The 26344-nt window shown below is 50.1% G+C and overlaps 1 protein-coding gene across 3 annotated transcripts; it reads left to right on the top strand.

Annotated features, from left to right (window-relative positions):
- Positions 1-128: 128 nt before the first annotated feature.
- On the top strand, positions 129-7696 carry AIRIM (AFG2 interacting ribosome maturation factor). 3 transcript variants are annotated; one of them, XM_019726566.3, is made up of 6 exons: positions 129-422; positions 609-886; positions 3295-3474; positions 5928-6046; positions 6219-6294; positions 7501-7696. In XM_019726566.3, the coding sequence occupies exons 2-5, from the start codon at positions 612-614 to the stop codon at positions 6254-6256; spliced, it is 612 nt and encodes a 203-aa protein (XP_019582125.3). In that variant the 5' UTR covers positions 129-422; positions 609-611; the 3' UTR covers positions 6257-6294; positions 7501-7696. The 3 variants fall into 3 exon arrangements, with proteins under 3 accessions (XP_019582125.3, XP_019582124.3, XP_074190512.2); XM_019726565.3 differs by lacking the exon at positions 7501-7696 and having other exon boundaries at positions 6219-7350; XM_074334411.2 differs by lacking the exon at positions 7501-7696 and having other exon boundaries at positions 283-422; positions 5924-6046; positions 6219-6235.
- The last annotated feature ends 18648 nt before the right edge of the window (positions 7697-26344 follow it).

The raw sequence follows: 26344 nt of genomic DNA, 5'->3' as shown, positions 1-26344 counted from the left end.
AGGAGGGTCCACAACGTCCAATCACAAGGAAGCTCCACAATCAGGCGGCCAGCTCACACGTAGAACTACAGCACCCAGAAAGCATTGCGGTTACACGACATATTTTCTCGACTTAGCTGCATTGGGGCATGCGCAGAGACACTGCGGGCGCAGGCTGGCTGCTCTGGCGGGTCCTCAAACTTAAATAGCTTTAGCTTTAAGTTTTCCTGCTGGTTTAAGGAAAGGAGCCAGCAGTCTCAAGGAGAGGAGACAAGATTCCGGCTCCGGAAGCCCGGGTCCGGCGAGGGGGAGACTGGGCTTCGGAATCCGCTGTCGGCAACCGCGGATTGTCCTAGCCCCAAAAGAGCCTCCTTCGAGGGATTGTCGGGAAACCTTTCCCGAGGTGGGAGACGAGGGCCCTGCTTTCCAAGAGCCCCTTAAAGGTAAGACAGGGCCTCGCACCAGAAGCTCCTGTCGGAAGGGATAGACAGCCCTACCTGAGGAATCCCTAGTTTAGTTGAAACTCATTGAGAACGGAAATAATTCCCACCCTTGATCCGGTACTTGTACCGACCTGGGACCCAAATACTGTTTTTTTGTTTTCCTCTGTTGTTGTTTTTTTCCAACAGAAGATGACTCAGGACCGACCATTGCTTGCTGTGCAGGAGGCCCTGAAGAAGTGCTTTCCCGTGGTGGAGGAGCAGCAGCGCCTGTGGCAGGCCTCTCTGAGGGACTGCCAGCCCCTCCTGGCCTCCCTCCGCAATTTGGCGGAGCAGCTGCAGGCGGCGCAGAATCTGCGGTTTGAGGATGTGCCGGCACTTCGGGCCTTCCCGGACTTAAAGGAGCGGCTGAGGCGCAAGCAGCTGGAGGCTGGTGACACTGTCCTGGACAAGCTGGGGGAGAAGTTGTAAGAGGCTCCATAGCCCTCTTTCTTGGCGGAATTTGGTTTTATTTTATTATTTTTTTAGAAAAGATTTTATTGGGGAAGGGGAACTGTATTTCCAGGGCCTTTTCCAAGTCAAGTTGTCCTTTCAGTCTTAGCTGTGGAGGGCGCAGCTCAGCTCCAGGTCCAGTTGCCATTGCTGGCTGCAGGGGGCACAGCCCACCATCCCTTGTGGGAGTTGAGGAGTCGAACTGGCAACCTTGTGGTGGAGAGCCCACTAACCCATGTGGGAATCGGACGGACAGCCTTTGGCATTAGGAGCATAGCGCTCCAACCTCCTGAGCCACCTGACCGGCCCCTCTTGGCGGAATTTTAAAACCGGGTGTTCCCTAAGTGGCTAGGATCAGTTAGGAGAGTGTTTTTCTCTTTACTGAGAGCATGGCATTTGGAGGTGTCTCAACCTTAATCCTTTGCATCCGTTGCAGTGGGACCTCTGTCAAAGAGCCATTTTTGGCATTTCCCTTGTCAGAGGCTAGGCATGGCAGTTGTAGACTTAGGAGAAGTTACTGAAGTGGAACAAAAAAGCAGTGGAGAAAGCTTATTAGTTCTCCTCCACATTTTTCTTTGGTAAAAAAACAGTGAGGCGCTATAGTTGACCGTTGAACAACAGGTGGGGGCGGGGAGAGGGTTAGCGGTGCCCCCCTCCCGCACAGTGGAAAATCCTGGTATAACTACAGTCTGCCTCCGCATGGCCCTGGTTGGGTATCCCTCCGTGGAACGCTGGAACAACTCGGGTTTGAACTATGAGGGTCAATTGAAAAATATCTCCCTGCAGAGTTCAAGCCCGTGTTATTTAAGGGTCAACTGTATATGTAAACTTGGTGGATGCCAGAGCTAAGAGTTTTTACATACATGATCTCAGAAAACCTTCTCAACACCTCTGTGACTTAACCTCATTTAATCCCATTTTGCAGGTGAGGAAACAGGTTCAAGCAGGTTGCCTCTGGTCTCACAGCAAATAGCAAAGCTGGTATTCTACCCCTCGTGTGCCTGGCACCAAGGCCAGACCTCTTACCCGCTACTTTGTTCTGCTGTACACTAGTGTCTTTGGGCCCAGGGCCAGCTCATCGCTCAGCCCTTATGATGCCTAATATTAGACTCTCTGTCTTATAGAGATTATGGGTTAGAGGACAGAGATTATGAGGACAGAGAAAAGACAGGGCCCATGTGGCCTCTCCTTGACCAGAACAAAAGACGGTTCTAGCGTATAGAGTCTGTGCCATAGACTAATAGGAAACTGTCAAAAATGGGGACCTTTATATTCAGTTGTAGGAAGTACATTTATTAATCACCAATGGAATGCTAAACACAGGGTTCTGGGACTACCACAATGAACCAGACTTAGTTCCTTAGTTGAGTAGAAGGGAGGCATTCAGTGAACTGACTGAAATAGTGAACTTTTATTTTAATTAATTACATAGTTGTGTGTGGGTACTGGGCTCTTATTTTAAATCTATTTTTCAGTTGCGAGTTGTGGTCAAACATTTTGAAAGCCATAATTCTAAGCTAGGGAATGTCTTGCCTTTGGGGAAATTGTAGCCTTAGTCTTGGTGTCTGGGCCCCTTGGAGTCACCAGTGGAATAAGAAAGATACTAACTGTAAGCTAGGCACTTCCCTAAGCACTTTATATGCATTATTGCATTTAACCTTCACAGTAACCCTTTCCATTCATTCAACAAGTGTTCTATTGCCAGCCACAGTGTTCTAGGTACTTAGGACGTGCAGTAAGCAAAACAGGCTGTTTTTATACACGATTGTCAATAAGTAACTTTCCTATGATCCACAGTAGTCTGTGTGCATCGAGAGCCTAAACTGTACGTAATTTCAAGAACTTACTATGTTGGGCTAGGTAGCATGTGGATAGTACCTAGTTTGTTGCTTCAATTTCTTCTTGGTTATTCCTTTCCCATACGTGGTATGGGGCTGTGTGAGCAGTTGCTCCTTATATAGCTTATGGCAGCCCCAGAAAGGCCTGTTGGTCTTCACTTTCTTTGGCAGCTGGGCTCATCACACAGGTTTGAGAGCCATGTCACTTCTTCAGCTTCTCCATCTTTAAGTCAGTTTTTAAGTCTTGGGCCACTGTAACCAATCTCCATAGATGAATGAGTCTCGTTTGGAGGCAGTTTTTCCCACTGGGACATTTGGCACTATCTGGAGATGTTATTGATTGTTGCAACTTGGGGAGGATTGAGGGCATGGTTTGCTCCTGTCATCCAGTGGCTGGAGGCCCGGGAAGCTGCTAAACATCCTGCAGTGCAGAGGGCAGCCCCCACCGCAAAGAACCATGCGATCCAAATGTCAGTGTGCCAAGCCTGAGGAAACGTGCCTTCGCCTTGCTCATGAGGAGCCTAATGTCGGACTCCTTCCCTCAGAGCTGCCCTCCTCAAGGTGCGTGACTCGGTCAGCAGCCACGTGGGAGAAGTGCTTCGGATCTATGAGCAGCACGCAGACACAATCGGCATTGACGCTGTCCTGCAGGCTTCAGGTGTGAGCCCCTCTGTGGCTGACATGTTGGAGTGGTTGCAAGACATTGAGAGACATTATCGAAGTTCGTATCCTTTGCACACACTTCAGATAGTGTCCAGAGCTGTTCCAGGAAGTCTTTTTAATTTCAAAATTCACAAGAGTACAAAACTGTAGAGTATAGCTTAGTTTTCTTTGGCTCCTGAACTTGGGTTCTTCCTGCATTCCTGCGTACAATCATTCCTCAACTCGTTTATTGAGTAGTTACTACCTGCCAGACATTGTTCTAGGTGCTGGGAGATAGACAATAGAAAAGGAAAACAGAGGGGGTGGCTGGTTAGCTCAGTTGGTCAGAGCACGGTGCTAATAACACCAGGGTCACCGGTTCGATCCTTGTGTGGGCCACTGTGAGCTGTACCCTCCTTTAAAAAAAAGGATTAATAAAAATAAGATAACGATTTAAAAAAAAAAGGAAAACAGAATAAGTGTTATGTAGAAAAATAAAGCAGGGGAAGTGAGGGGTGAGGGTGAGGTTGTAATTTTAAATAGGGTGAGCAGGACAGGACTCACAGAGAAAGCGACATTTGAGGAAAAACCTGATGAGCGTGAGGGAGAGAACCATATGCTATTTGGGGGAAGAGTGTTCCTGGCCGAAGAGACATCACGTGCAAAGGCCCTGGGGTGCGAGTGTGCCTGATGTGTTCAGGAACTAGCAAGGCGGCCAGGGTGGCTAGAGCAGAGTGAAGATGGGGAGCCTAACAGGAGATGCGGTCAGGGAGACGGGGCTAGAGCATGTAGGCCTTAAAGGTCTTTGAAAGGATTTGGCTTTTACTGTGACTGAGACATAAAGCTATTAGAAAGTTCTAGCATAATCGAACCTACGTGTATTTTATTTTGTTTTTTTCATAGGAGGGCGCAACGCACAGTGGCCCATGTGGGGACTGAACTGGCAACCTTGGTTTTATGAGCACCGCGCTCTAACCAACTGAGCTAACCGGCCACCCCCTACGAGTATGTTTGTAACAGAATCACCCTGGCTGTGTTCTGAGGAAAGACTTGTGGGCGGTGTGGGCCAGATAGAAGCTGAAAGACCAGTTGGTTGGAGTCTGGCTTTTTTCTCAATTCTTGTCTGATACTCACATTTACCTGCTGGTTTAAGGTTCTACATTCATTTGAATAACTTCAAATCCAGTCTTTATTCTTGTCTCTAATTTTGATTTTCAGTTTCCTGGAGATACCTCTAACTGGATTGCTCACAGAAGTACAGAGTCAGGTTTACAATCAAACTCCTCTGTCTAGCCCTCACATTCAACTCCCTTTTCCATTAGTTGTAGAATCAACCCTGTCTAATCACCCAGTGTGGAAACTTAAGTAACAACTTCCCCCTTTCTCTCTCTCTCCCTCTCTCTCTCAACTTTTTTTATTGGGGAATATTGGGAACAGTGTGTTTCTCCAGGGCCCATCAGCTCCAAGTGGTTGTCCCTCAATCTAGTTGTGGAGGGCGCAGCTCAGCTCCAAGTCCAGTCGCCGTTTTTCAATCTTTAGTTGCAGGGGGTGCAGCCCACCATCCCATGCGGGAATTGAACCGGCAACCGTGCTGTTGAGAGCTCGCGCTCTAACCAGCTGAGCCATCCGCCCCCCCACCCTTCCCTCTCTTCTTTTTTCATTGCAGCATAGCAGCAGCGTGCACAGTAGGAGCTGTAACTGCAGCTAACGTTACTGAGCACTTTGCGCCACGTACTGTTCGGAGCATGTTTATACAGGCGCTTGTCAAGTCCTTTGATTCTGTTTCCCTGCTGCTTTTTGTACTTTCCTCTTCTATCCCCACTGCCTCTTCCAGTTTCTTACTCCTCACTTGGACGTTAATCACATGCAGCTTCTTGACAGGTTTCTCTGTCTCTAGCTTCTTTCCCTCTAAGCCATCCCCAGTGAGTGACCTCACTCCGTATACCTTCAGGAGGTTAAGTGCTGATCCTGTTGCTTGTATAGGAGTTTTGGGTAGCGTGTGTTGGGGGAGGGCAGGGTGCAGACGCCCCATCTTGGTCTGTAGTGTTCTTTGTGTTCTGGCTCAACTTGCCTTCTCAACCACCTTTCCTCCTACTCTACACGTTGTTCCATACCAGCCAGACTGGACGGTTTACTTGTCTCTGAATCCGTTCCAGGCTTCCCTACTTCTGTGCCTTTGCATATGCTTTTCCTCCGAGCTGGAACCTTCCTGCTACCCTCTAAACTGGATGAACTCATCCTCTGAACTTCCACTGAGTTTTATCTCACGTAGAGTCTTCCTTTTCAGTTTCTAGTTTTTTCCTCGTCGTGGTGAGCTCCTAGGTTGCAGGAGCAGTGTTCTGTCCCTCTGTCCGTGCAGCACAGAGCCACGTGAGTGAGGTGCTCAGTAAAGACAGGTAGCGTAGGCGGATCCTGCCACTGGAAAATGTCATGATAGCTGCACTTTCCCTTTTATGCCCCTGTAGCTCTCTTCAGGGTATTGTTTCCCTTCAGCGTCCTCCATTTTCTTTTTGAGCAGCCCTTAACTTCTAGGAAGGTACCTGAAGAGAAAGTACCTCCTGTCCTCAATCCACTGGGGAGACTTGCCGAACATCCAAGCTGTGCCCAAGGCCTGGGACCGGATTTCGGAGGATGAACACCAAGACCTCGTACAAGGTACTGGTTCTCACTCACTCCCCCATGTCTCCTCGCCTCCTTTCTTGCCGTGTCACTTCTTTGGAAGCTTTGTAGAGATGCCCTCCCAGCGCCTCTGTAGCCTTTACCAGTCTGATGTTTTGTGTTCTCTGGAGAGGTTGTATGTCACAGTCTTTCTCTCTTCCTATTCCAGATACCCTATTGAATGTTTCCTTCTTCCTGGAAGAGTAAGGAAGCTGTGTGTTTATCTGGAGGCCAGGGGAACCCAGGTGAAGACTGATAGTGCTGCCCTCTGGTATTTGTAAAGAAATTTCAGTATCGCAACCTGACATGTTTGAAAAATCAGTGTGATGAGCCTAAGGACTGACTTTCGGGAGAATTGTGCTCGATGTTTCTGATGTTGGGGCTTCTCCCTGCCAGGTCATGGCTGAGGGTACATGGGCTGCCCGTCACCCTTTCCTAAGGCTCAGGGGAGTGGATGGAGGCAGAGAGAATGGAGGAAGAGCAGTGCAGAGGACCACAGGGGGCAGGAACAGCAGCCACAGAAGTGGGAGGGAAGGAAAGGACGGGGCTGGAGACTCGTGCCGCCCTTGGTGTCATGCAGCGCTCTGAGCCTAGTTGATACCAGGTCCTGGTTTTGTGTCAGTCCTCAACCACTTAAAGAAAGAGAAAGTGACTTTGATGATTTAAAGAAATAGGAGTGATGTGGATGGAAAACAGTAATTGTTTTCCAGTTGCCAGAGGTCCTTACCATTCAGCCCATTTTAGTTTCCAGAGCCTACCGCCAGGGGGAGGTGGTGCAGCAGGAAAGATTCGGAATGCTTTGTCCTTGAAGGTGCTCTCTCGTTGCTCTTAATATCTGAGAGTAAGTCACAGGATAATGGGTCTCCTAAAATCACAGGGGTTTTTTTGAACCAAAACTGGCAACTGATTTGCCACATTCCTCTGATCTTGGAGTAGCTGCGTGGGTGGGAGAACACTACCCCCGAGTCCGGTGATCAGGTTTGTGTTTCTGAGGCCTGGTGTCTTCATCTGTGAAATGGTCGTGGTACTTCCAGACCCACCGACTTCCTAGGCTGTTGTAAAAATCTGGGTCGTTGGGTGTAAAGGGGCTTAACAAAGAATATAGATAATTTTCAAAATAAAAATGACCTTTTGTTTTCTTGTTACAAAAGTGATATATGCTTTTTAAAAACTCATAGGAAAATTTTTTAAAAATTTAATGTACAAAAGTACAAAACAAGCTCCATCAGAGAGATTTTTATATGTATCCTTTCAGTGTCCATATTCACAAATTAAAAAATATATATATGGTATCATTTATACATAGTGTTAAATGTCTTTTTCAAAAATATATAATTTGGCCATTTTTTCATATCAGTAAATGTAGACCACCACAATTATGTACCATCATATACATTATCATATTCCATTTTATGAATGTATTATATCTCACATTTTGCCTGTTTTCTCAGATCTCCACCTTTGCCTGCCTATAAAGACAATTCATCCTGATGGTAAAAAATTGAAGTATTAACAGAAAGTGAAAGTGTACATGGTCCACCTACCAGATAACTGTTTTTAACAATATGATATATATTCTTCTAGGAACTTTTTTTAAACTATCCTATTACTTGCATAATAATTGTAAATAAAACTTAACTCAAAAGACGTTTGGGTGTTAGGTCTTATGATGCATTCTGAGGACAGAGATGAAAGAGAGCTTTAGAAAGGTTTCTAGTTCAACCAGGGAAAGATTAAAACCAGTGTTTCTCAAGCTTTAATGCACATATAAGTCACTGGTATCTTGTTACAATTTAGATTCTGATTCCGTGGGTCTGGAGCGGGGCCCAGATTCTGCATGTCTGAGGTTCCAGATAATGTTGATGCTAATGATCCCAGGACCAGACGGAGTTGAAGAGATTTAAATTGTAATACAGTCATTAAAGTGTTGTGTTTGAGGTTAAAACAGAATGCTGTGGGAGAACAGAGGTGACAACTAGTACCTGCTCCTGAGAATACTTCGTAGTGACAGTGACAGCGACACCTGAGTTAGGCTTGAGGCTAATTTTACTTGGTTGCTAAGAGAGGAGTGTGGGGCGTTCCATGCACAGGGGACAGCTTTTGAGAAAGAATGGAAGGCAACATGTATCAAAAGTTTGTGTGCCAGGCATTGTGCTTATTGCTTTATACAAAATTCAAAGTGTACAAGAGCATATTCAATGAAAAGGTCTCCCCCAGTTACTCATTTCCATTTCCTGGAGGCAACCAATGTTAAATGTTTCTGGTGTAGTCTTCCAAAAATATTCTTTGCCTATGGAAGTGTAGTGCTGGGTATCCTCTAAGCTCGCCCCTGTGATCCCCCTCTAGTCGTATTCACGCCGTGTACGTCCCTTCCCCTTCAGTGTGGGCTGGACTTACAGACTTCCTTCTAGGGAAAAGAATACAACAGAAGTGATAGGATGTCACTTCTGAAACTAGGTTATGAAAAAAGACCTCCTGTGAGAGGCCGATGCCTGCCAACAACCACCTGAGTGAGCTTGGAGGTAGAGCCTCTCTTCCCCAGATGAACCTTCAGGTGAGACCACAGCCCCAGCTAACAAGTTGATTACAACCTCATGAGGACCTAAGCCAGACGCAACCAGCTAAGCTGTGCCCGGATTCCTGACCCATGGAAACACATAATAAATGTTTTAAGTCAGTAAGTTTTGGGGTAATCGATACTATTATACAACAAGCAACTATGTTTTTATGTGTTCCCCATAATTTTGTATGAATAGTAGCATACTGTATACCCAGTTTTGCCCTTGTTTTTTCTACGTACTATATCTTGGAGATCATTCTATGTAAATACATAAAGCGCGTCCTTAATTTTTTCTAAACAGTTGCATAGTTTTCTGGGTATACCATAATTTATTTAGTCCCTTACTGACGGACATATAGGCTATTTCCAAAGTCTTACTATCTGTAGGTATCAGCAACCTTCCCTCAACTCCCACCTGCTCATGCTGCCTTTTTCCCTGGAATTTTTCAATTTGCTAATCCCACCCTACCCACTCACCCCCCAATAAAAAAAGAATTCTGTTGATATTTTTAGTGGAATCATTAAATTTAGAAACTAATTTTGGGAGACTCGTCATCGTGGGAGTCCTTCTAGCCCTCCTCCAAGCATGCCACTGGCTTGTGGGTTGAGATGTCAAATGTGAGTTCTTTTCTGTTCCCTCAGTTGGGGAAATAGACTCTTTGTGTTCAGAACCCCCTTCCTTGTCCATGAGACAATCTGTTGGGATGAATGAGGAATTTGGGTTTCTTTCTTTTTCCTGTCTCTTTCCATCCACATTTAGAAATCAATCACAAGAGTCTTCTGCCAGGCAGAGGAGGGGTTTTTCAAACCCAGTGGGATCCTAGGCTCTGGAGAGGACTTGCCCCTGCCCAGCGTCTGGGCTTTTTGGTGGTTATATTATGTCGGACTCGAATCAGGCTGGTAGGGGCCAGGCGCCATCTGCAACTTGTTCCAGCTCTGGGTGGTTTATAATTTCTTCTCCCTTCGAGAAGGTAGGGAGAGTGCACAACTGGGGACGCAGGTTCAGGGGTGCGGGGAAAGAACCAGTGCACTGCTAATCAACGCAGGGAAAACCTTGCTGAACTGCAAATGACCAGACGTGGGTTCAAGTCTCATCACAGCCTCTTACTAGCCAAGTGATCTGGGGTAAGTCATTTCTTCTCTGTTTCAGTTTCTTCATCTGTAGAATGGACAGGGTGATATATGTCCTTACAGGGTTATAAGTTTGAAGTGAGAGGAGGTATGTGAGGGCTTTGGGGAAATTTATAAACATTTAAGGGGTTGAAATTCACTTGAGATTTATTAGTCACCTAAATGTATAGCTCTGTGCTGTGAAACAAGTATGCCTTGAGAGACATAGTTTTCGAAGTGTCCACAGCGTGTCAGTGACAGTGCCAGAATTTGCACCAGGGTTTTCTTGGTTCTGGTGAAAGGGGTCTTTCCCTTACATCACTGTTTCCTCTCTGCCGTAGAAAGCAAAAGCATCCCTAACACCTACTCAGCAGTGACAAGAGTTGGGTTTCCTGAATACCCAGCCCTGCTTAGAACATGATTCTTCCAAACAGCAGAAATAAGTGCAGCCCTCATCTGGCTTGGCAGTGGCACAGGAGGCAGCCAAGGTTCTCTCAGGGCAGCTGCAACCTTGCCAGTTAATCTCCCTTCTGATCCCATAGCCAGGAGGGCTGGAGTGAGTCCTGGGGCTGTGTGCCAGAGTCTTACACTTTTGCCCTTAATGCCAGGTGCTAGGAGGAGAAAGCCAGTCCTTAAGGAATGATGGGTGGGGGTGGGGAGGCTGCCCCTTCCAGGCACTCTCCCTCCTCCCCATCATTCCTGGAAGGCTCCTTCTTGGTTTCTACAAAGTGCAAAGGAAAGTCATTTTTTCCAAGACTAGTACCTGGTACAGCATATTAGGGCCCCAGCTGCAGAGGTTCTGATCCAATATATGTAGGGAGGGTCTAGGTATCTGCTGTCTTATCAAGTACCCCTCATTCTGTTGTAGGGTCATTCTTTAAGAGATAATCTTAATCCCGAGAAAAAGCAGGGGGGAGAGAGAGAGAGAGCACGAGCGAGCACCGGGTAGAGTAGTCACCGATTGCCCTTTGGGGAAGAAACTAGCCTTACTGTCCTCATAGTACCCCTTTTTCCCCTTTTCTTGCTTCCCAGCACCCAGCTCATCTTCAATTCCAGCAGGCACCTCAGCCCTGTCCTCCGCACCCCTCATGCTGCGTGCAATAGGGTAGTAGGAACGTCCGTGGTATGTTGCCTGACAGCCTGCCACAGCCACATTGACTCAGAGGCCTCCCTGTGTGCCCAGCACACAACCGATTACCGGTGATTCAAAGATCAATAAGAGAAGCACACAGTTTAGTAGGCCGGGCAGATTCATACGCCTGTTGTGAGAAATGCTGTCATAAAACGCGCAGGGAATGCCATGGAGAATGACTGATGGTTTTTGTGGGAGGCAAGAAAGGGAAATGTAAGAGCGGATCCCCAGCAACTTGACTCCAGCGAGCATCTTCCCTCTGGTCTCTAAGGGAGTAAGTGACGGGGGAGGGGGTCAGCATGGTCCCTTGGCCATCATGTGAGCAGGGAGCAATGCTCTGCGCTCAGGCGCTTGTCTTCCCCATTCAGACGTGCGCAGTAGTCCTTAATTCTCAGAGAGCCCAGACTAATAAATCCACTATTCAATCGCAATCCCCACAGCGCGTTTATAGGCAGCAGCTGACTTTTATCAGCTAGTTTGTTCTTTCATATAAGGATTTTATGAGGGTCTCCTGAGCTGGCTCCTAACGTGATGAAACGTCTGCAAAACTTTAACCATAAATCCCCGACACCTGCCAAGCAGGGGGTGCTGTTTTCCAGGCACATTTTGTCCAGCTGGCGGCTCTGTCCCCTTGCCCAGTTTGCATTTTTGCACTTGTCTCTTTAAACTTGGATTTGTTTTTTAGCTCTGTGCGGCCTCTTTAAAGGCAACTGAAAAATGAGGGGTAGGAAAAAGGAACTAGAAAGTTACGTCTGTACTAAAAATTACCCCTGGCTTATGTTGCTCTGAAAGTTGGTTTTGATCCCTCTGGTGGAAGGGAGACATCAGGCTTCCCAGCTGCACGAACCCCCGCGTAGGGCACTGGAGGACCATGCCAGCCGAGCCCGTTATTAATACTTTGATTCTTTTCTGAGCCATCACATTTGGTACTTGCCAAAGGCCCCTATCCTTGGTTGTCAGTTCTGTAAATTAACGAAACAGCTCCAGAGGCCTTTTTCCCAGATGGTCTCCAAGCATTTCCCAGCATTTCCAGCTCCCCCAAGATGGAGATGAAATTATGAAATTTAAATGCCATCCCTCCTCCAAATAAGGCAAGACCTGGATTCTCTGAGGATGCTGGTTGGCTGAGGTAGCTCGGTTACTTGGGAAAGCTATAAACACCTCGGTGGAGCATGCTGTCCGTCTAGGAAATGTTGTGTCCAGAATTATTCACTTAGGTGTTTATAGGGTCTCTTTATTTTGGTCAGGAGGCCACTAGGATGGAAGACGACCCCTGTTGCTGCCCTTCACGTGGCCTCATCCTTTGCTCACTTTCCCTAGACCCTACTTCAGGATGGCTTCATGGGCCTGTGACCTGTACTTACCAGGGTCCCCTCCACCCCGCCCCAGTTTGGCTTAATGCTCTGCTGTCACCCTATTGAAACTTTTAATAGTTTTTGAACAAGAGGCCAGATTTTCATTTTGCGCTGGGCCCTGCAAACGGCGTCACTGGCCCTGCCCCACTTCCTTCTGCAATGCAGGTAGCTGCCCCAGAGCTGTGGACGACCCTCTCTCCTCCCAAGTCCAAGTCCAAGCCTGCGCAGAACAGCTTACTTACCTGTTAATGAGGAATGTGGCCTTGCCCCACTCCCAAAGGCTCCTATTACCCCGTCTTCTGGTTACAGCCAATCCCTGTCACGTGACAGTATCTCTAACCGCCCTAAAGAGGTGCCTCCCAATCCCAACTCATTAAGTGTCACGTCACCTGCTCCTGGCCCCTTACCACCTTTCAGCAAAGACTTGTAGTTAAGCCCACTCCACCAGGACGAAGGTGCCAGCTCCTCTAGGAGCTGGGCCTGCTGATGGAAGTGACACAGGACAGGAGCAGACTCCCACCCAATGACAAGAAGCCCCAGGCCAAGCGAGGCAGAGCATCCCCCCTCCCTGCTCCAGCCCCGCCCAGCGCGGGTTCCCAGACCCACTGGGCATTGCTACACCAGAGGAAACGGTGGTTGCTCTCCCAGCCAAACCCTAGGACTGTGGCGACAACCCCATCTGGGCCCAGCCACCACATCAAGGACAGGGCTCCACCCTCCTCTCCACAAGCCCTCCCACCTCAGGCTTCTCTGCCTCTCTTTCCCAGAGAACCCAGGGTGTAACCTCTGCCTGGGGCCAGGGTCAGTCACGGCCTCTGTGGCTGCTGCCTTGCAGTGAAGAAGGTTCTGGACAGGGAGTTGGGACATCTGTCACTCATCCCCGCAGGACCTGAGCAGGTGACTTGACCTCTCTGGACCCATGTCTTCATTGAAAAAACAAAAACAAAGTGGGGTGGTAGATAAAAGTTTCAACTTCATTGGGCCGCTGCCGACGTGAAATGGGCTAATACACATGAAAGAACTTTGAAGTCGCATCATACAAATTGAAGTAATTTTCCTCCGAGAAGCAGCAGGCTGTAATGGAAAGAAGGTTTTGGGAGCCTCTGAGAATAATACTATACTTACGATTTATTGAGCAGTTTCTCTGCTTCAGGCTTATGTCTAGTGCTTTTATATCCGGTCCAACAACCCTGTGAGGCAGGTACTATTTCCCGGGTTTTACAGATAAGGAGCCGGATTTAGGAAGGTCAAGTGACTTCTCCCTGGTCACATTGTTGGTCTGAGATTTCAGTAGTTGATGACCTCTAGCATTCCAGCCTGCTGCATAGTCGTCTGAGACAGAGCTGGCAGGTGTCCTTACTCAAGTCATCTAAACCTGTCTGTGCCTCTTTCCTCCCCTTGCAACGGAGACCATTATCTCCCTCTGACAACCGCTGGGATGCAAGAGCCCATGTACAGAGAGTAGGGTTTCCGGGTGAAATTCCCGCCCATTCTCGGGAATTTTTTTCGCTTTCCCATTCTGGAATCCTGAGAAAAGTTGGCTGGGAAATCAGGAAAATCGGCTCTTTGAACCCAGTAATACCCACAATGGGAAATAAATGTACTACTCACAATGTATCTATTAGACATTTTTCCTATTTATCGCTAGGGTTTCTGGGTGGGAATTCCCACCCATTCTTGGGAATTTTTTTTGCTTTTCTGTTCCCGAATCCCAAGAAAAGTTGCTCAGGAAATCGGGAAAATCGGCTCCTTGAACCCAGGTGGTTGATAGTATTGGCTGTCATTTTGTGGAAATGCTTCATCGTGGAGAACAGAAAACAGTTTGTATCTTGGGATATGGGAATGGGAAAGCGAAAAAACTTCCTGAGAACAGGTGGGAATTCCCGCCCGGAAACCCTACCGGAGAGTACCTGGCATAGTGCAGGGCGCATTTTCTCTCCGTCGCAGCCCTAACCTCAGGAGCTGCTTTGGGGGGGATGGTGGCTGACTCCAGCCTTTGTGGGGAACCAGTGGTTCCCAGAACAGTGATTCCCTGAAGCAGGCAGAGGTTCTGGTGACCCCTCAGTGAGGAAAGCCTTGCTCATCGCGTAAGGTGTGTCATTTCCTGGAGACACTTGGCTGCACTTCAGAGGCAAGGCCAGCAGCTGTGATCCTCCCTCCTGCCCGGGGCAATCTGGGGACCTGTCTCATTTCTATCTCTATCCACTGGAATCATCATCCTTCTCCAGGCGTCGCCAAAGCACCAGAATTCCACACCATTGCATGGGGGGAGAATGCAGCCACACAGCAATCCCTGCAGATGTGTGTGAGGATAACCAGCACCAACTATGTAGGCTGCAGAGCCCATCGTCTTGGTCCAAGGATCTGAGGAGGGCACTTCTCTTCCATGAAGGACTTCAGCCTGATAGCTTCCCCCACCAGTCGCCCCTAGGCCTGGCAGCCTGACCCAGCACAGGACAGGCAAGACCTCGAGTTGCCAGGGTTTACACCCTACATAATTCTCACCCAGTGGGGAATAAACAGCTCTCCATCAGTGAGGATTTACGAATTTAGACCAGTGGTTCTTATTCTTGGCTGCAATTGGAGTCACTTGGGGAGCTTTATAAAGCACTGACACCTGTGTCCACCCCGAGATTCTGATTTAATTGGCTGGGATGCAGGAAGTTTAAAAACACATCCTTCCCCGCCCCCCATGACTTTACGATGCAGCAAAGGCTGAGAACAACTGCTTTTATACAACTCATTCATTTAAGAATCTTTTCTTGAGTGTCTACTGTGTGTCAGGTGCTATGTTGGGCTCTAAGGTGAACAGACAGGTCTGAATCTCTACCCACATGGTGTTTGCATTCCAGTGCGGAAAGACAAAATAAGCAAGATGGATAATTTCAGATGGTAATAAGTGCTATAAAGAACATGGACGTAGTAACAGGAAAGAATGACTTGGGGAGGGGGTAAAGGGCAGAGAGGGCTTTCTGAGGAGGTGACATTTGCACTGAGACCTAAATGAAGTGAAAGAGAGAGACACATGTCCTCTGGCACAGTCGTTGTCAAAGTGTGGCCTGGGGACTCAGACCCTTTCAGGGTGTCTGCCAGGTGAAACATTTACTAAGACGCTATATGCCTTTTCTACTCTCATTCTCTCTCAAGTGTACAGGGAGGTTTGAGATGCCCCGTGAAGTGTAATGACATCAGCTAACAGGGCATGGACTTGTGTATTCTAGTGTTTTAAAACATTCTCAGATTGAATTTCTATTGTGGCGATAGCTATAACCCACATGAACACAAACAGAAACACGTCGGGATCCTCAGTTTCTGAGCATGAAGTAGAGTCATGGGATCAAAGAGTTTGAAAACTGCTGATCTGGTGGAAGAGCCCTCCAGAGCGTCCTGAGGTGGGAACAACTCGGTGTGTTCAGAAAAGAGCAGGAAGGCAAAGGGACCGGAGTGAAGAGGGAAAGGGGTCGGTGGCAGATGAGGTCGGAGGGGAGGCAGAGACCAGGCATGCGTGGATCTGGAGGGAGGACTCATTCAGGCTCAGGAGGACCCGAAGGCTGTCCAGGTGTGCGATAAAACGACCGAGCCAGAGTGCCAGCAGTGGAGATGGAGAAAAGTCGATTCCAATGATATTTGGAAGGTGGAATCAAGAGGATCTTGTGATGAATTGAATACAGGGAGTAAGGGAGGATGGGTCCAGGTTGCTGGCCATTCCCAAAGTAGGGGACACAGGAGCTGATGAGTTTTAGGGTAGGACGTGGCAGACAGAATATTAGAAGTGTCAGGGGACATCCAACTTCTGAAATAGATGGGTTTGGACGTCCCTAGTGGAGTCAGGGCTACAGTGATAATCAAAGCTTTGGGAGAATATGTACGGAGAGAAGAAAGGGCCTCTGAGGCACTTTGCTGGGGAATCGCAACTTGGGCGAGTGGGTGTCAGAGAGGGTCAGAGGAGATCCAGGAGGTCCTGGGGGCCAGGAGCCAAGGAAGGAGACAGTTTTAAGAAGGGAGGTCTGGGCTGGTCAGGGTCATGTAGGATGAGGACGCTGTAAGAAGCGTTTCTTGAGTTGGGGGCAACACTAATTTGCACTGGGCTGAGGGTGAAAAGAGATGAGGACGTGCACGTCATGCGTGCAGAAAGACTTCCAAGAGGGAAAGGGAGAGAGTAACTTAAAGGAGGTGTAAAGGGGGTCTTTTAGGATGGGGAGACAGGAACCTTTTGTGTAGGCTGAGAGGGGATGGCTGATGGCACCAAGTCCCAGAGCACAGGTGAGAAACCGGCTTAGGACCAGGGGAGGGAAGGACGGAAGCAGTTACAGTGAGTTTGAGGGGAGGGTTGGAAGTGGAGGGGGTGGCATCTAGATGGCAGGTAGGCATGGTGGGTTGCTGAAGGAGGAGCAGGCAGGTGAAGGCCTGAAGAGAGAGGGGAAGATTTGGAGGGCCGCTATGATGCTGGGTGAGGAAACTGCCAGACTCAGTGGGAAGCCTGGGCTTAGGACTTCTCTGTCCTTGCACCTAGCGTGGACCTGGAGGGCCCAGAAGACACCAAATGGACTGGTTCTAGGCAGTGATTCCCCTCAAAGATCTGTGCCTTCTCCATATTGGGAGGAAATGGAATTGGGGTGGGGATTAACATTCTGAGTGATGTAGGAAAAAAGAAGAGAATCCCTCAACAAAAGTTCGGAAGGCAGCAGGACCATAACTTGGAGGTCCTGGTTGTCTGGCTCCGGTCCCCTTGGACAGCCACGCCTGCGGAGCCTCCCCTCCTTCCCGCGTGGCGCTCTCCCTCCCACCAGCCATTCAGGCTCCTCCACCTCGACTCCTCCCTCTTATCTGCGGCCTCATTCCACTCCCCTCCTTCTGTGCTCCAGCAGTCCCCGAGGGTGGCAATGTCCACACCTCTCAGATCTGTCCTTTCTTCTTTCTCACGGCCGGCACTATTGCTGGCCTTTGCCCCCAGTCTCTCTCCTCCTGGTTCATTCTGTGCCAAGAGGATCGATCTAAAATATAAATCTAACCCTACTGTCCTCTTACTCCTGTCCTGTCAAAGATCCCCAGAGTTTCTAGGTAGCAACCCAAACTCTCGTGCCTTCCTCCCTTCCTCACCTGGGGGGGTTCTAGTCCCCTTTCGTGGTTTAGTTGAAAGCTCACCTCCTCTGTGAAGTCGGCCCTGTCCCCCCATGTTGTCACCTCCTTCCTCTGCGTCCCCCTAGTATCATGTCCTCCAGTAGGTCAGCCCATCCCACCTTGTGTAACTGACTATTAATACATCTGCTTCCTTTCCTTTGACTGTGTGTTCCTCCAGGCCAGGGCCCAGGTCTGACCCTCTGTTATGGCCCAACAAGGAACAGAGTTTGGAGTCTCATGGGTGCTGAAATGAATCAATCAATCAATTCGTGTTTTCATGCATCTTGCGTCATCAGTGTGGGAACCACTGCTATAGCATCTTTATTTAAAAATGTGTGATCCGGTTGTATACGATCCAAAAATGCATAGGGGTTCAAAGACCCAGGGAAGGGGACTTTGCAGCACACGTGGAAGAGGACTCTGGCCCTGGGGAGTGTGCAGAGGACCACTGGCACCTTGCACCAAGGTGCCCCTGCAGAAGCCCTTCCCAAGGCCGTTAGCCAGGACCCCTGGGGAGTCCCATCCTGACAGCAGGGCCCCAGTGGTCCCCGATGGCCAGGAGACCCAAAAGAGGTAGCAATCACTTCCTCAGCTCAGGCTGGCACAGGTCTGCCCTGCCTGGAGGCAGGGGGCTGCATGGAATGAATCCTGCTCCAAGAGGCCCTGGCTCCCCACGCCTGCGTGACAGCCCGGACAGTTAAAATGGCTGTGCATAGTCACATCTGCAGGTAATTTCTGCATCCATCTGCATTGAAACGGATCTCATTCAATTAATTAGAACAACACCCTTTGTCCCAGCGCCATCTTTCAGGCGGGAGGGGCCCCTGGCTCTCCTGGGGAGCACGTTGCTCAGGCTCTGTGATGGAATCCACTGTCTCCTAGCTGGCTCTAATTGCATTAGGAGCAACCATGAGGTCAGTGGGCATGCTCGTAATGGGCAGCCTGGCCTCCAGCCGCCTGGGTGCGTGCTCAAGGAGCTCCCAGGCCCTGCTGCCTGACATTTGCAATCGTTTAATGGGAATAAGTTCCATCTTTGAGCTCTGTTCAGCCTTTCATTCAGCAGCCAAACTGTCCACCCTGGACAGGACATAAATCCTGCTGGCGAGTCACCAGGCCAGCTCTCCTCCTGGAGCTGCTTCCTTGCCAGAGCTCACCAGGAGCAGCTGTTTGCACCCTAGTTCGGGAAAGGCCCCAGGAAACCGATGGGGTGTAAGGGAGAGAGAGCACTGTACGGGGAGCCAAATCCCAGAGGAGCAACTTCCAGGCTGGGTAAGTTACTTAGCTCTCCGAGCTTTGGTTTTCTCATTTGTAAAAGGGGATGATACCTGCTTCTCTTAATTGTTCTAAGAAGGAAAGGCCCTGAATGTGCCTGACACCCTGTAAGACACACGTAAACTGCTTCCCTCCATTATGTATTAGCTGTGTAACCTTGGGTGAGATCCGTAACTTATCTGTGCTTCAATTTCCTCACCTGTAAATTGAAACCATGCTGGAGTCTATCTCCTGAGGCAGGTGGTTGTGAGGCCTGAATGAGGTAACACATGTAAAGTGATTAGAACAGCGCCTGTCACATGGTAAGCGTTCAGTACACGTTAACTGTCATTGCTTTGATTTCTTTGTAGGACGCAGTAATGGGAGAAAGGCCTGGTAAATACATTACTTCAATACTTTGGAGGTTACTCCTCTCCTTGGTGGGGCTCGAAGCTGAGCTGTATTGCAGTCTGGAAGGAAAAGAGCCAGTGGGAGGGGTAAATTCCTGACTAACCAAATGTCTTGTTCATTTAACAAATGTTTATTGAGGTCCTACTGTGTGCCAAACATTGGGCTAAAAATAGGGAGTTGATAGGGACATCTACCCACGTTATGGTCATTCATGTGATCTGGTGATTATATTTCTCTCCTCACTGTGCTCTCCGTTTTTTGAAAATCAGTGAAAGGAAGAGGGCGCCTTGACACCGCCTAGCGGAGCTGCTGGGTGTATCTCAATGGGGCACAAGTCCTGAGTGACATCTTTCTAGGATCTTCTGTTTACTGCCTCCCCTCTTTTTCTAATCTCAGACTCTTCCTCCAGGAAGTCCTTCCCAATCCCTCTCTAGACTGGGTCCAGTGTCCTGCCCTTGGTTCCTGATTCTTTGTCACTGATAATACATACATATGGTGAACTTGCCCGGTTCCTCGTCCGTGAGGACGGATGGGCAAGCACCATGTCTCTTGTTCTCTGCTCTTCTCCAGAGCCCAGTAGATGCCTGGCACAGAGAAGACACTCGACTCATATTTGTCAAACAAAAGGGTGAGGTTCAGACTTCGGGCCTGTGGCCAGGTGTGGGACTGGGGCCCCTAACAGTAACCTATTTCCTCCTTGGACAGCCCCTCAGGCCTCCACCCAAACCCAGCCCCCATGGAATGTCTCCAGGGCCAATGATTTCACCATCTTCCTCGGCTCCCATTCCTATTTTTAAGCCCATGTTGGTCAGGAAGTTCTTCCCAATGTCTGCCTAAATCTCCAGGAATAACTTAAGCCTGTTGTCCCAGAGCCAGGCAGCATGGAGGCAGATGGGTGTCCTTCCTAAATGCCTCTCCTTGCTTCCCCAAGGAAAAGACTGCATGCGGGACCAGAACAGGGAAGTGAGTGGGGGTAGGGGGCAGGTTAGAAATGGAACTGACAAATGTCAAGCACATGTTTCCAAGGACAGAATGTAGTTGTGGTGAGCGGGGCTTGGCGAAGTGGGCCTGCATCTGACCAGAATCTTAAGAGCTTTCCTGGTGGAAGGGCATTGGCAATGAAGAGGGGTGAGCTATCAAGCCCTGGGCAGCCAGGCCTCCCCAAGTGTGTGGTGGGTGCCAGCTGGTGCACAGTGGGGTATCAGGAATCCTGGAATGCTTAGCAGACATTCGGTGGTGGAGGAAACAGAGTCAGGGCGGGACTCTCCAGAACCTCAGCCTTCCCAGGCTGGGCTGGGGTTGAAAGGAGCAACTCAGGCCGGCCTGGACAGAGGACTCCGGAACCTGGGCCAGGACTACTCGCCACTAGGCAAGAAGGGGCCTCTGCAGGAAGGAAGGACCCTATCTCCAGTCGGGGTCAGCCCCAAAGGCAGGGGCCTCCAGTCTGACTGCAGATGGGCCACTGCCATCCTCTCCGTCCTCACCCCAGTGTTCACTGTCCCCTCTGCTATGCGGGCCTTGTGCCCTGAGAAATGAAACAACCTCATAAGACCCACAGGAGCATCGACCCCTACCCTCCTCCTCACTCCCTAGGGAGCTGTTTTTAGTCTCTGTCCGGTTTCCTGAAGTCGTGTTGTTTACTCCAGCAGAGGGAGGTGACTGGCAGTGAAGTTCCAGCTTTGTGTGACTTTGGGCAAGTCTCTTCTCTCTGAACCCTGAGGTTATTTCACCTGCACAGACTGGGCGAGGGCCAGGATTTTTAAATGCTTTGTTTTGGTTTTTTTTTTATATAGTAGTGGACACTTTAGTAGTTTGGAGAGAAATCTGAGGTGGAATGTCCATATGCAAAAAAAATAAAAGCAGAGCTGCTCTGGTTGGAGTCGGGGAGGCATGGGGTCCTACCTGCTCAGCCTTGGGCACCTCCCGCAAATCCATGGCTGAAAGCCATGGGACCACATGACGTCTAAGGGACTTGCTGCCCTTAAGTTCAGTGGGGCTCCTAAGCGGTTCAGGACTGGGAGATCCAAGGGCAGTGCTATCAGCTGGAAAGATGTCGGGTTCAACAGTAGGGGTGGGGAGGCCAGGCCCGTTGGTCCTTTCTCATGAAGACGTTTCTCAACTAGAGCTAGCTTCCTGGGGACGGTCTCGCTCCAGCTGCAGCAGCAATATGGTCAGCTCCCTCCTGAAGCTGCCCATGCAGGGAGGCAGTTACTGGAGCTTTCCTCGGAAGACTGCTGGGGACACAGGCCTGCATCTCGGGTGGGGCGGCAGGAAGCAGGGTGTGGAGGGAGGCTCAGAGCATGCCTGCCCCTACCTAGAAGTGACTTGAGTCCTCAGGCTCAGCCTTGCCCTCTCCAGGGAGAGCTGGCTTTGAGAGCAGCAGAGCCCCTGCCTCCAGCCTCTGCTCCGGAAAACCCCTCATTCCACGGTGTCTGCTTAATCCCTGTTAGCAGCAGGCTGACCTCCTGCCTCTGAGCCTCACACTGAGCCCGCCCAGATCCTCATAGGCCCCCTTCAAAAAATAAATAAATACTTTCTCCATTATCCCATTAGCAACTTCACAGGTTTTTCTGCTCTTAGTTCCCAACTTCAGTGAAAGTGGAAACATGTGTCCTGAAGAGCCCCCACTGCCTGCCCACTAGCCACTTTGTGTCTGGTGCTAAACTGTGGGGGGGGGGGGTAGCTATGCCCATCCACCTGCAGCTGCCTGCGAGGGAGACAAGGTTTCAGAACCCCCAAGCTCCGTCTACTCCAGCAGGTACCAGGGGCCTCCATGCACGGGATGAGGAGCTGGGCGATACAACGTCTGCACTGCTCCTCACGGGCTGTGCGGCTTCAGGCAGGACTCTTTACCTCTATGGGCCTCAGGTTCTTTCATCAAATGGAGGAGTTTTGTAATTCCTATCTTGAAGGATTGGAGGTTCAAAATCATCTGAGAGAACGAGGAAGGGTCTTAAAAGGCACAAGTGTTGTGCCAATGGGATGGGGTGTTTAGGAAAGATTTTACTTGTCTGGCCTTTGCTCCTGCAGATTTAGAAAAGGAAGCAGCCAGGCCTGCCCTCACCACACCATCCTGCAACCCAGGAGAGGGGCCTTTGGAAGCTCTGGAGTTGTCCTGCCTGCCTTTCCCTTGGTGCCCACCTCACTCTGCTTCCGGTGGCCACCACTCGGAGGAGGTGCTGGGAAGCCACATCATTGGCTCGTTAAGGTGGGTCAGGGAGCTAGCTGCCCAGTGGCCTCGTCTAACCGCTCACAAAACCCAGTGCAGGCTCCGGCACGGACAGAATCGGGCTGGGGATGTCTTTGTCTCCCCGTTCCATCTGGACCCCTTTTCCCTTCCTCTGCCCATGGCTCCAGGCAAGGGCGCCTAGGGCAAGGCCAAGGGTGCCTAGGGCAAGGCCAAGGGCGCCTAGGGCAAGGCCAAGCCAGGTGTGCTGCAGTGTGGGCGGTTTCTGGCTGCCCACTGGGCACCAGGCTGCTCGGGGATTCTGCGCAGAGCCTAAAGCGCGGGATCTGCTGGCAGTGCCTGTGAGTGAGGTCACTGCTCTGCCTTCCTGCTTCTAACGATGTGGACTGTGTCCCAGCTCGGACATCTCTGCACCCTCTGTCTCCTGGGCGTCTCCCAGCACCTCCCAGCACCCTAGCCCTCCTTCACTCCTTCTCGTCTGTGAGCTTTGTGAAATAGGAAGGGTGTCTCGTTATCCCTGGGCGAGCAGTGTTGCCCGGGCTGTGGAGTCAGCCGCGCTCTAAGCACTGCCATTCGGTGCTGAGTTTGAATTGTGATTGGCTGTGCAACCTTAGACCCCATTTCTCTGTACCTCTAATTTTTAAACTGCAGTTGCGGTGAGGGTCTTGTGAGATACTGCATTAACACAGTACCTGGCGCTTTGCGAGCCCTCTGAAGAATAAGCTGTTATTTCTTTCGCCCTGTTCCTGGAACTCAGCACCAGGCTGGGTAGAGTGTAGCCAATGAGTGGGTGAACGTATGCTCAGTCCCAGGCCCCCCCCCCCCAGCTCCAGCTTCCCAACCCCTCCTTCCCGTCCCTGGCCAGGTGGGAGATGCTGTCAGCTCTGCCAGAATGTGGTTTCTTGGCGGCGGAAAAACTCCCCAGACACCTGAGAGCAGCAGGACTATGCTTGTGCAGCTTCACGGCCCACAGCCTCCCTGGGCAGACAGGACCCCGGGTCCTGGGCAGGGAGCTGGATATGCCCACCTGCACCGTGAACTTGGCCTCAGTGTCCTGTCTGATGAGTAGGCTGCATCTTACCAACCCCCTGCTCCTTGCCAGGGGTCCATGTCAGCTGCATGGCCACACCTGGCCTTCCTTTCCCTTTCCCCAGAAGTCTCTTCTCACCTGTCATCCCCATGGCTCCCTCAAGTCTCATGAGGAGCTCGGACCAAGGCATTCTCCCACCTCGGACCTGCTAAGCCCCTCTCCAAGTCGCCCTTGGAGGGTGAGGTGAGGCTGGGGGCTGATGGGGACACTTTAACTTGCTCCCTCTGTCTTGGCCAATGCTGGTCCTCCAGGGGGCAGAGGGGAGGGCAGAGCCTTCTCTCTTCCTTGGGGGATCCTGGGCTCTCTCATGCCAGGGCCTGGGGGCAGTTGGGGAGGATCTGGGGCCAGCCAGCACTCGGGCATCAGGCTCCTTGCAGGCCGTGATGGGGTGGCAGGCCCAGGCCCCTCTTGCCAGACATTGGTGGGGGGCTGGGCACAGCCTCATGGGGAGCTGGCCTGAACAGGCAGAAGGCAGGGGGCTGGACAGCCTGACCTCCTGTGAGCCCAGAGGCTACAATTCCTGAGTGATTCTCTCCTCTGAGCAGCTCTCCTGGGAAAGCTGGCAGGTCTGGGTCAGGGGAGGGCGTCTGGCATGGACCATATTCAGGGACGGATTAGCTGGGGGAACTGCTCCCACCAGCAGGGAGGGGAGAGATAAAGCCTGTGAGCTGGAGAAGGGGGGCCCAGCACGGAGACATTCCCTCCCCTGACCCCAGGCCCGTGCAGAGCCGGGTCTGTGGTGGGGGAGGGGGTCGCCCCCTTTCCCAGGATACTGGCCGGCAGTGGAGCCCAGCACTTTCTCAGGCCCTTTATTACATTTCTCAGGAGCCAGAGGGAAGGTTATCCCTCCCCCTCTTCCCTGGGCTCCCCTCCTTTTGTCTCCCTCCCCAGGAGGGTCGGAAAGGAGCTTTTCTCATTATTGTGGTTATTAAAAAATAAATGAGCCAGAGACAGAGAGACAGAGAGAGAGAGAGAGACAGAGACAGAGACAGAGAGACTGAGAGACAGAGGCAAGCAAAGAGAGACAAAGAAAGACAGGCAGATAGGAGAGGGAGCTGGGAAGACAGAGACAGAGGAGGTAGACAGACTTGGAGGGACCAAGAAAAATAAATGGAGGAGAGATTCTAGGAAAAAAAGGAGGCTTTGGACTGTTCAGCTCTGTTTGAACTCACACTTGGTACGTAGTGTGGCCTTGTGCAAGCTACTTCATCTCCTTAAGGCTCAGTTTCCTTACCTGCAAAACGGAAGTAATAATTCTTACTTTGCAGTATCACTGTGAAACATAGAAATACTGTCTAGACTCTAGACCAGGGGTGTCAAAACTGTGGCCCGTGGGCCAACTGCGGTCCGAAATCCATTGTTAATTGGCCCGCAGCAAATTCCAAAAATATATTTAGTTTACTTAAATAAACCAGGTGAGGCAATACGTACTTCACCTCGAGTGAGTGGCCCGGCTGTTTGTGTATTTTACCGCATATGGCCCTTGGTAAAAACGTTGAAAAAAGTTTGGACACCCCTGCTCTAGACAATACTGAGTGCAAAGCCTGGAACTCAACAGGTGTTCACAACACGGCTTTATATGTAGTATATGATATGTCTGTGTACACAGTGGAGGGGAGGACAGTGGCAGCCAGCACTCAGTGGTCCCTTGTGAAGCCCCCAGTGCCAGGGACACCTTCCCTGGGGAATGACCATGTCTGGAGTCCAGGCCCCTTCCTCGTTCCTCATGTCACTTCCGTAAGCCGATTCTTGGCTACTGAGTGGAAAACAAACGTGGTTTTTGTTTTTTTCTTTTATCTCCCAATTAAAGCACTTGAGTAATGGGCTTTGAAAGCAAACCAACCTGGCATAGAATCCCAGAAATTTACTATGAATTTTTTTAAGGGCAAAAGGACTAATAATGTTTATCTCATAGGTTGTTTCTTAAATAGCTTTCTTGAGGGATAAAATGTACAATCCCCCACTTCAAGTGTTCAATGCAGTGTCTTTAGTGAGTGTACAGAGCTGTGCAGCCATCATCCCAGCACCATTTTAGACCCTCTAAATATCCCTCACGCCCAGTTGCAGTCGCTTCCTGTTCCTACTGGGCAACTACTAATCCTTTTTCTGCCTCTATGGATCTGCTCTTTTCTGGACTCTTCCTATGAATGGCATCATAGCATGTGTGGTCTTTGGTGTCTGCTTTCTCTCACTTAGCATAATACTTTTGCTTTTCATCCATCCATGTCGTAGCATGTATCAGCACCGCGTTCCTTTTCATTGCTGAGTAGTAGTCCATTGGTGGGCGATCATATGTCATCTATCCATTTACCAGTTGATGGACATTTGGGTGTTCAGAGGGTATTTTAAGGGTTAAGTGAGATACTGTATGTAAAGGGATTAGATCAGTCAATATCAGATAATTTTCAATAGAGAAAGGAGAGAGAAACTTCTTTGCAGGCTTACCCCGCACCAGACACAGTTGGGATCCCTGTATGGTCGTTTACTTCTCATATCACCACTCTGGGGTGGGCAGGACTATTGTACTCGCTGCTTTGTGGAGGAGGAAACCACAGCTTGGAGAGGGGACTGGTTTGTCTTCGGTCACTCCCCCAGTAAGTGTGGAGCTGGGACTGAGCCTGGCGAGCTGGCCCCAACCCTGCAGCTTCTCCCTGTCTCTCCATGGCAGAGGGGGCAGGGCCAAGGGAGCTGGAATTCACCGAGGCTGTGCTCTCAGCACCCAGCACCTGCCTTTACCCACAGGATCTGCTGCCATATTAGCTAAATCTCTATCTCCCCGTGGAGACTCCAAGTGTGACACACCTTTTATGTCAGGCACTGCTTCACTGGTGTTGCATCAGGGATCCACTTTAATCCTCTGGCAACCCTTGGGTGTGGGGGTGTTGGCATGAAGGCTCAGAGAGGTTCGGAAACTTGCCGGAGATCACACAGTTCCTGTGCAAGTGGTGGAGCCCACATTCCAGTGTCTGCAGCTGTTTGATTCCAAAGGCCATTCTCCGGCTCCCTCTGTTCCCCTGCCTTGCAGAGGCTGGAGCTCCACATCTGGCTCCCAAATGACCCACCCCCCCCAGGAGGGAA

Source organism: Rhinolophus sinicus, chromosome 14, assembly GCF_057876585.1.
Source record: "Rhinolophus sinicus isolate RSI-liver-muscle chromosome 14, RSI-T2T, whole genome shotgun sequence".
In the NCBI taxonomy this organism is placed as follows: Eukaryota; Metazoa; Chordata; class Mammalia; order Chiroptera; family Rhinolophidae; genus Rhinolophus; species Rhinolophus sinicus.
The sequence above is the reverse complement of the archived record's forward strand: the minus strand, read 5'-3'. Positions and strand labels throughout refer to the sequence as shown.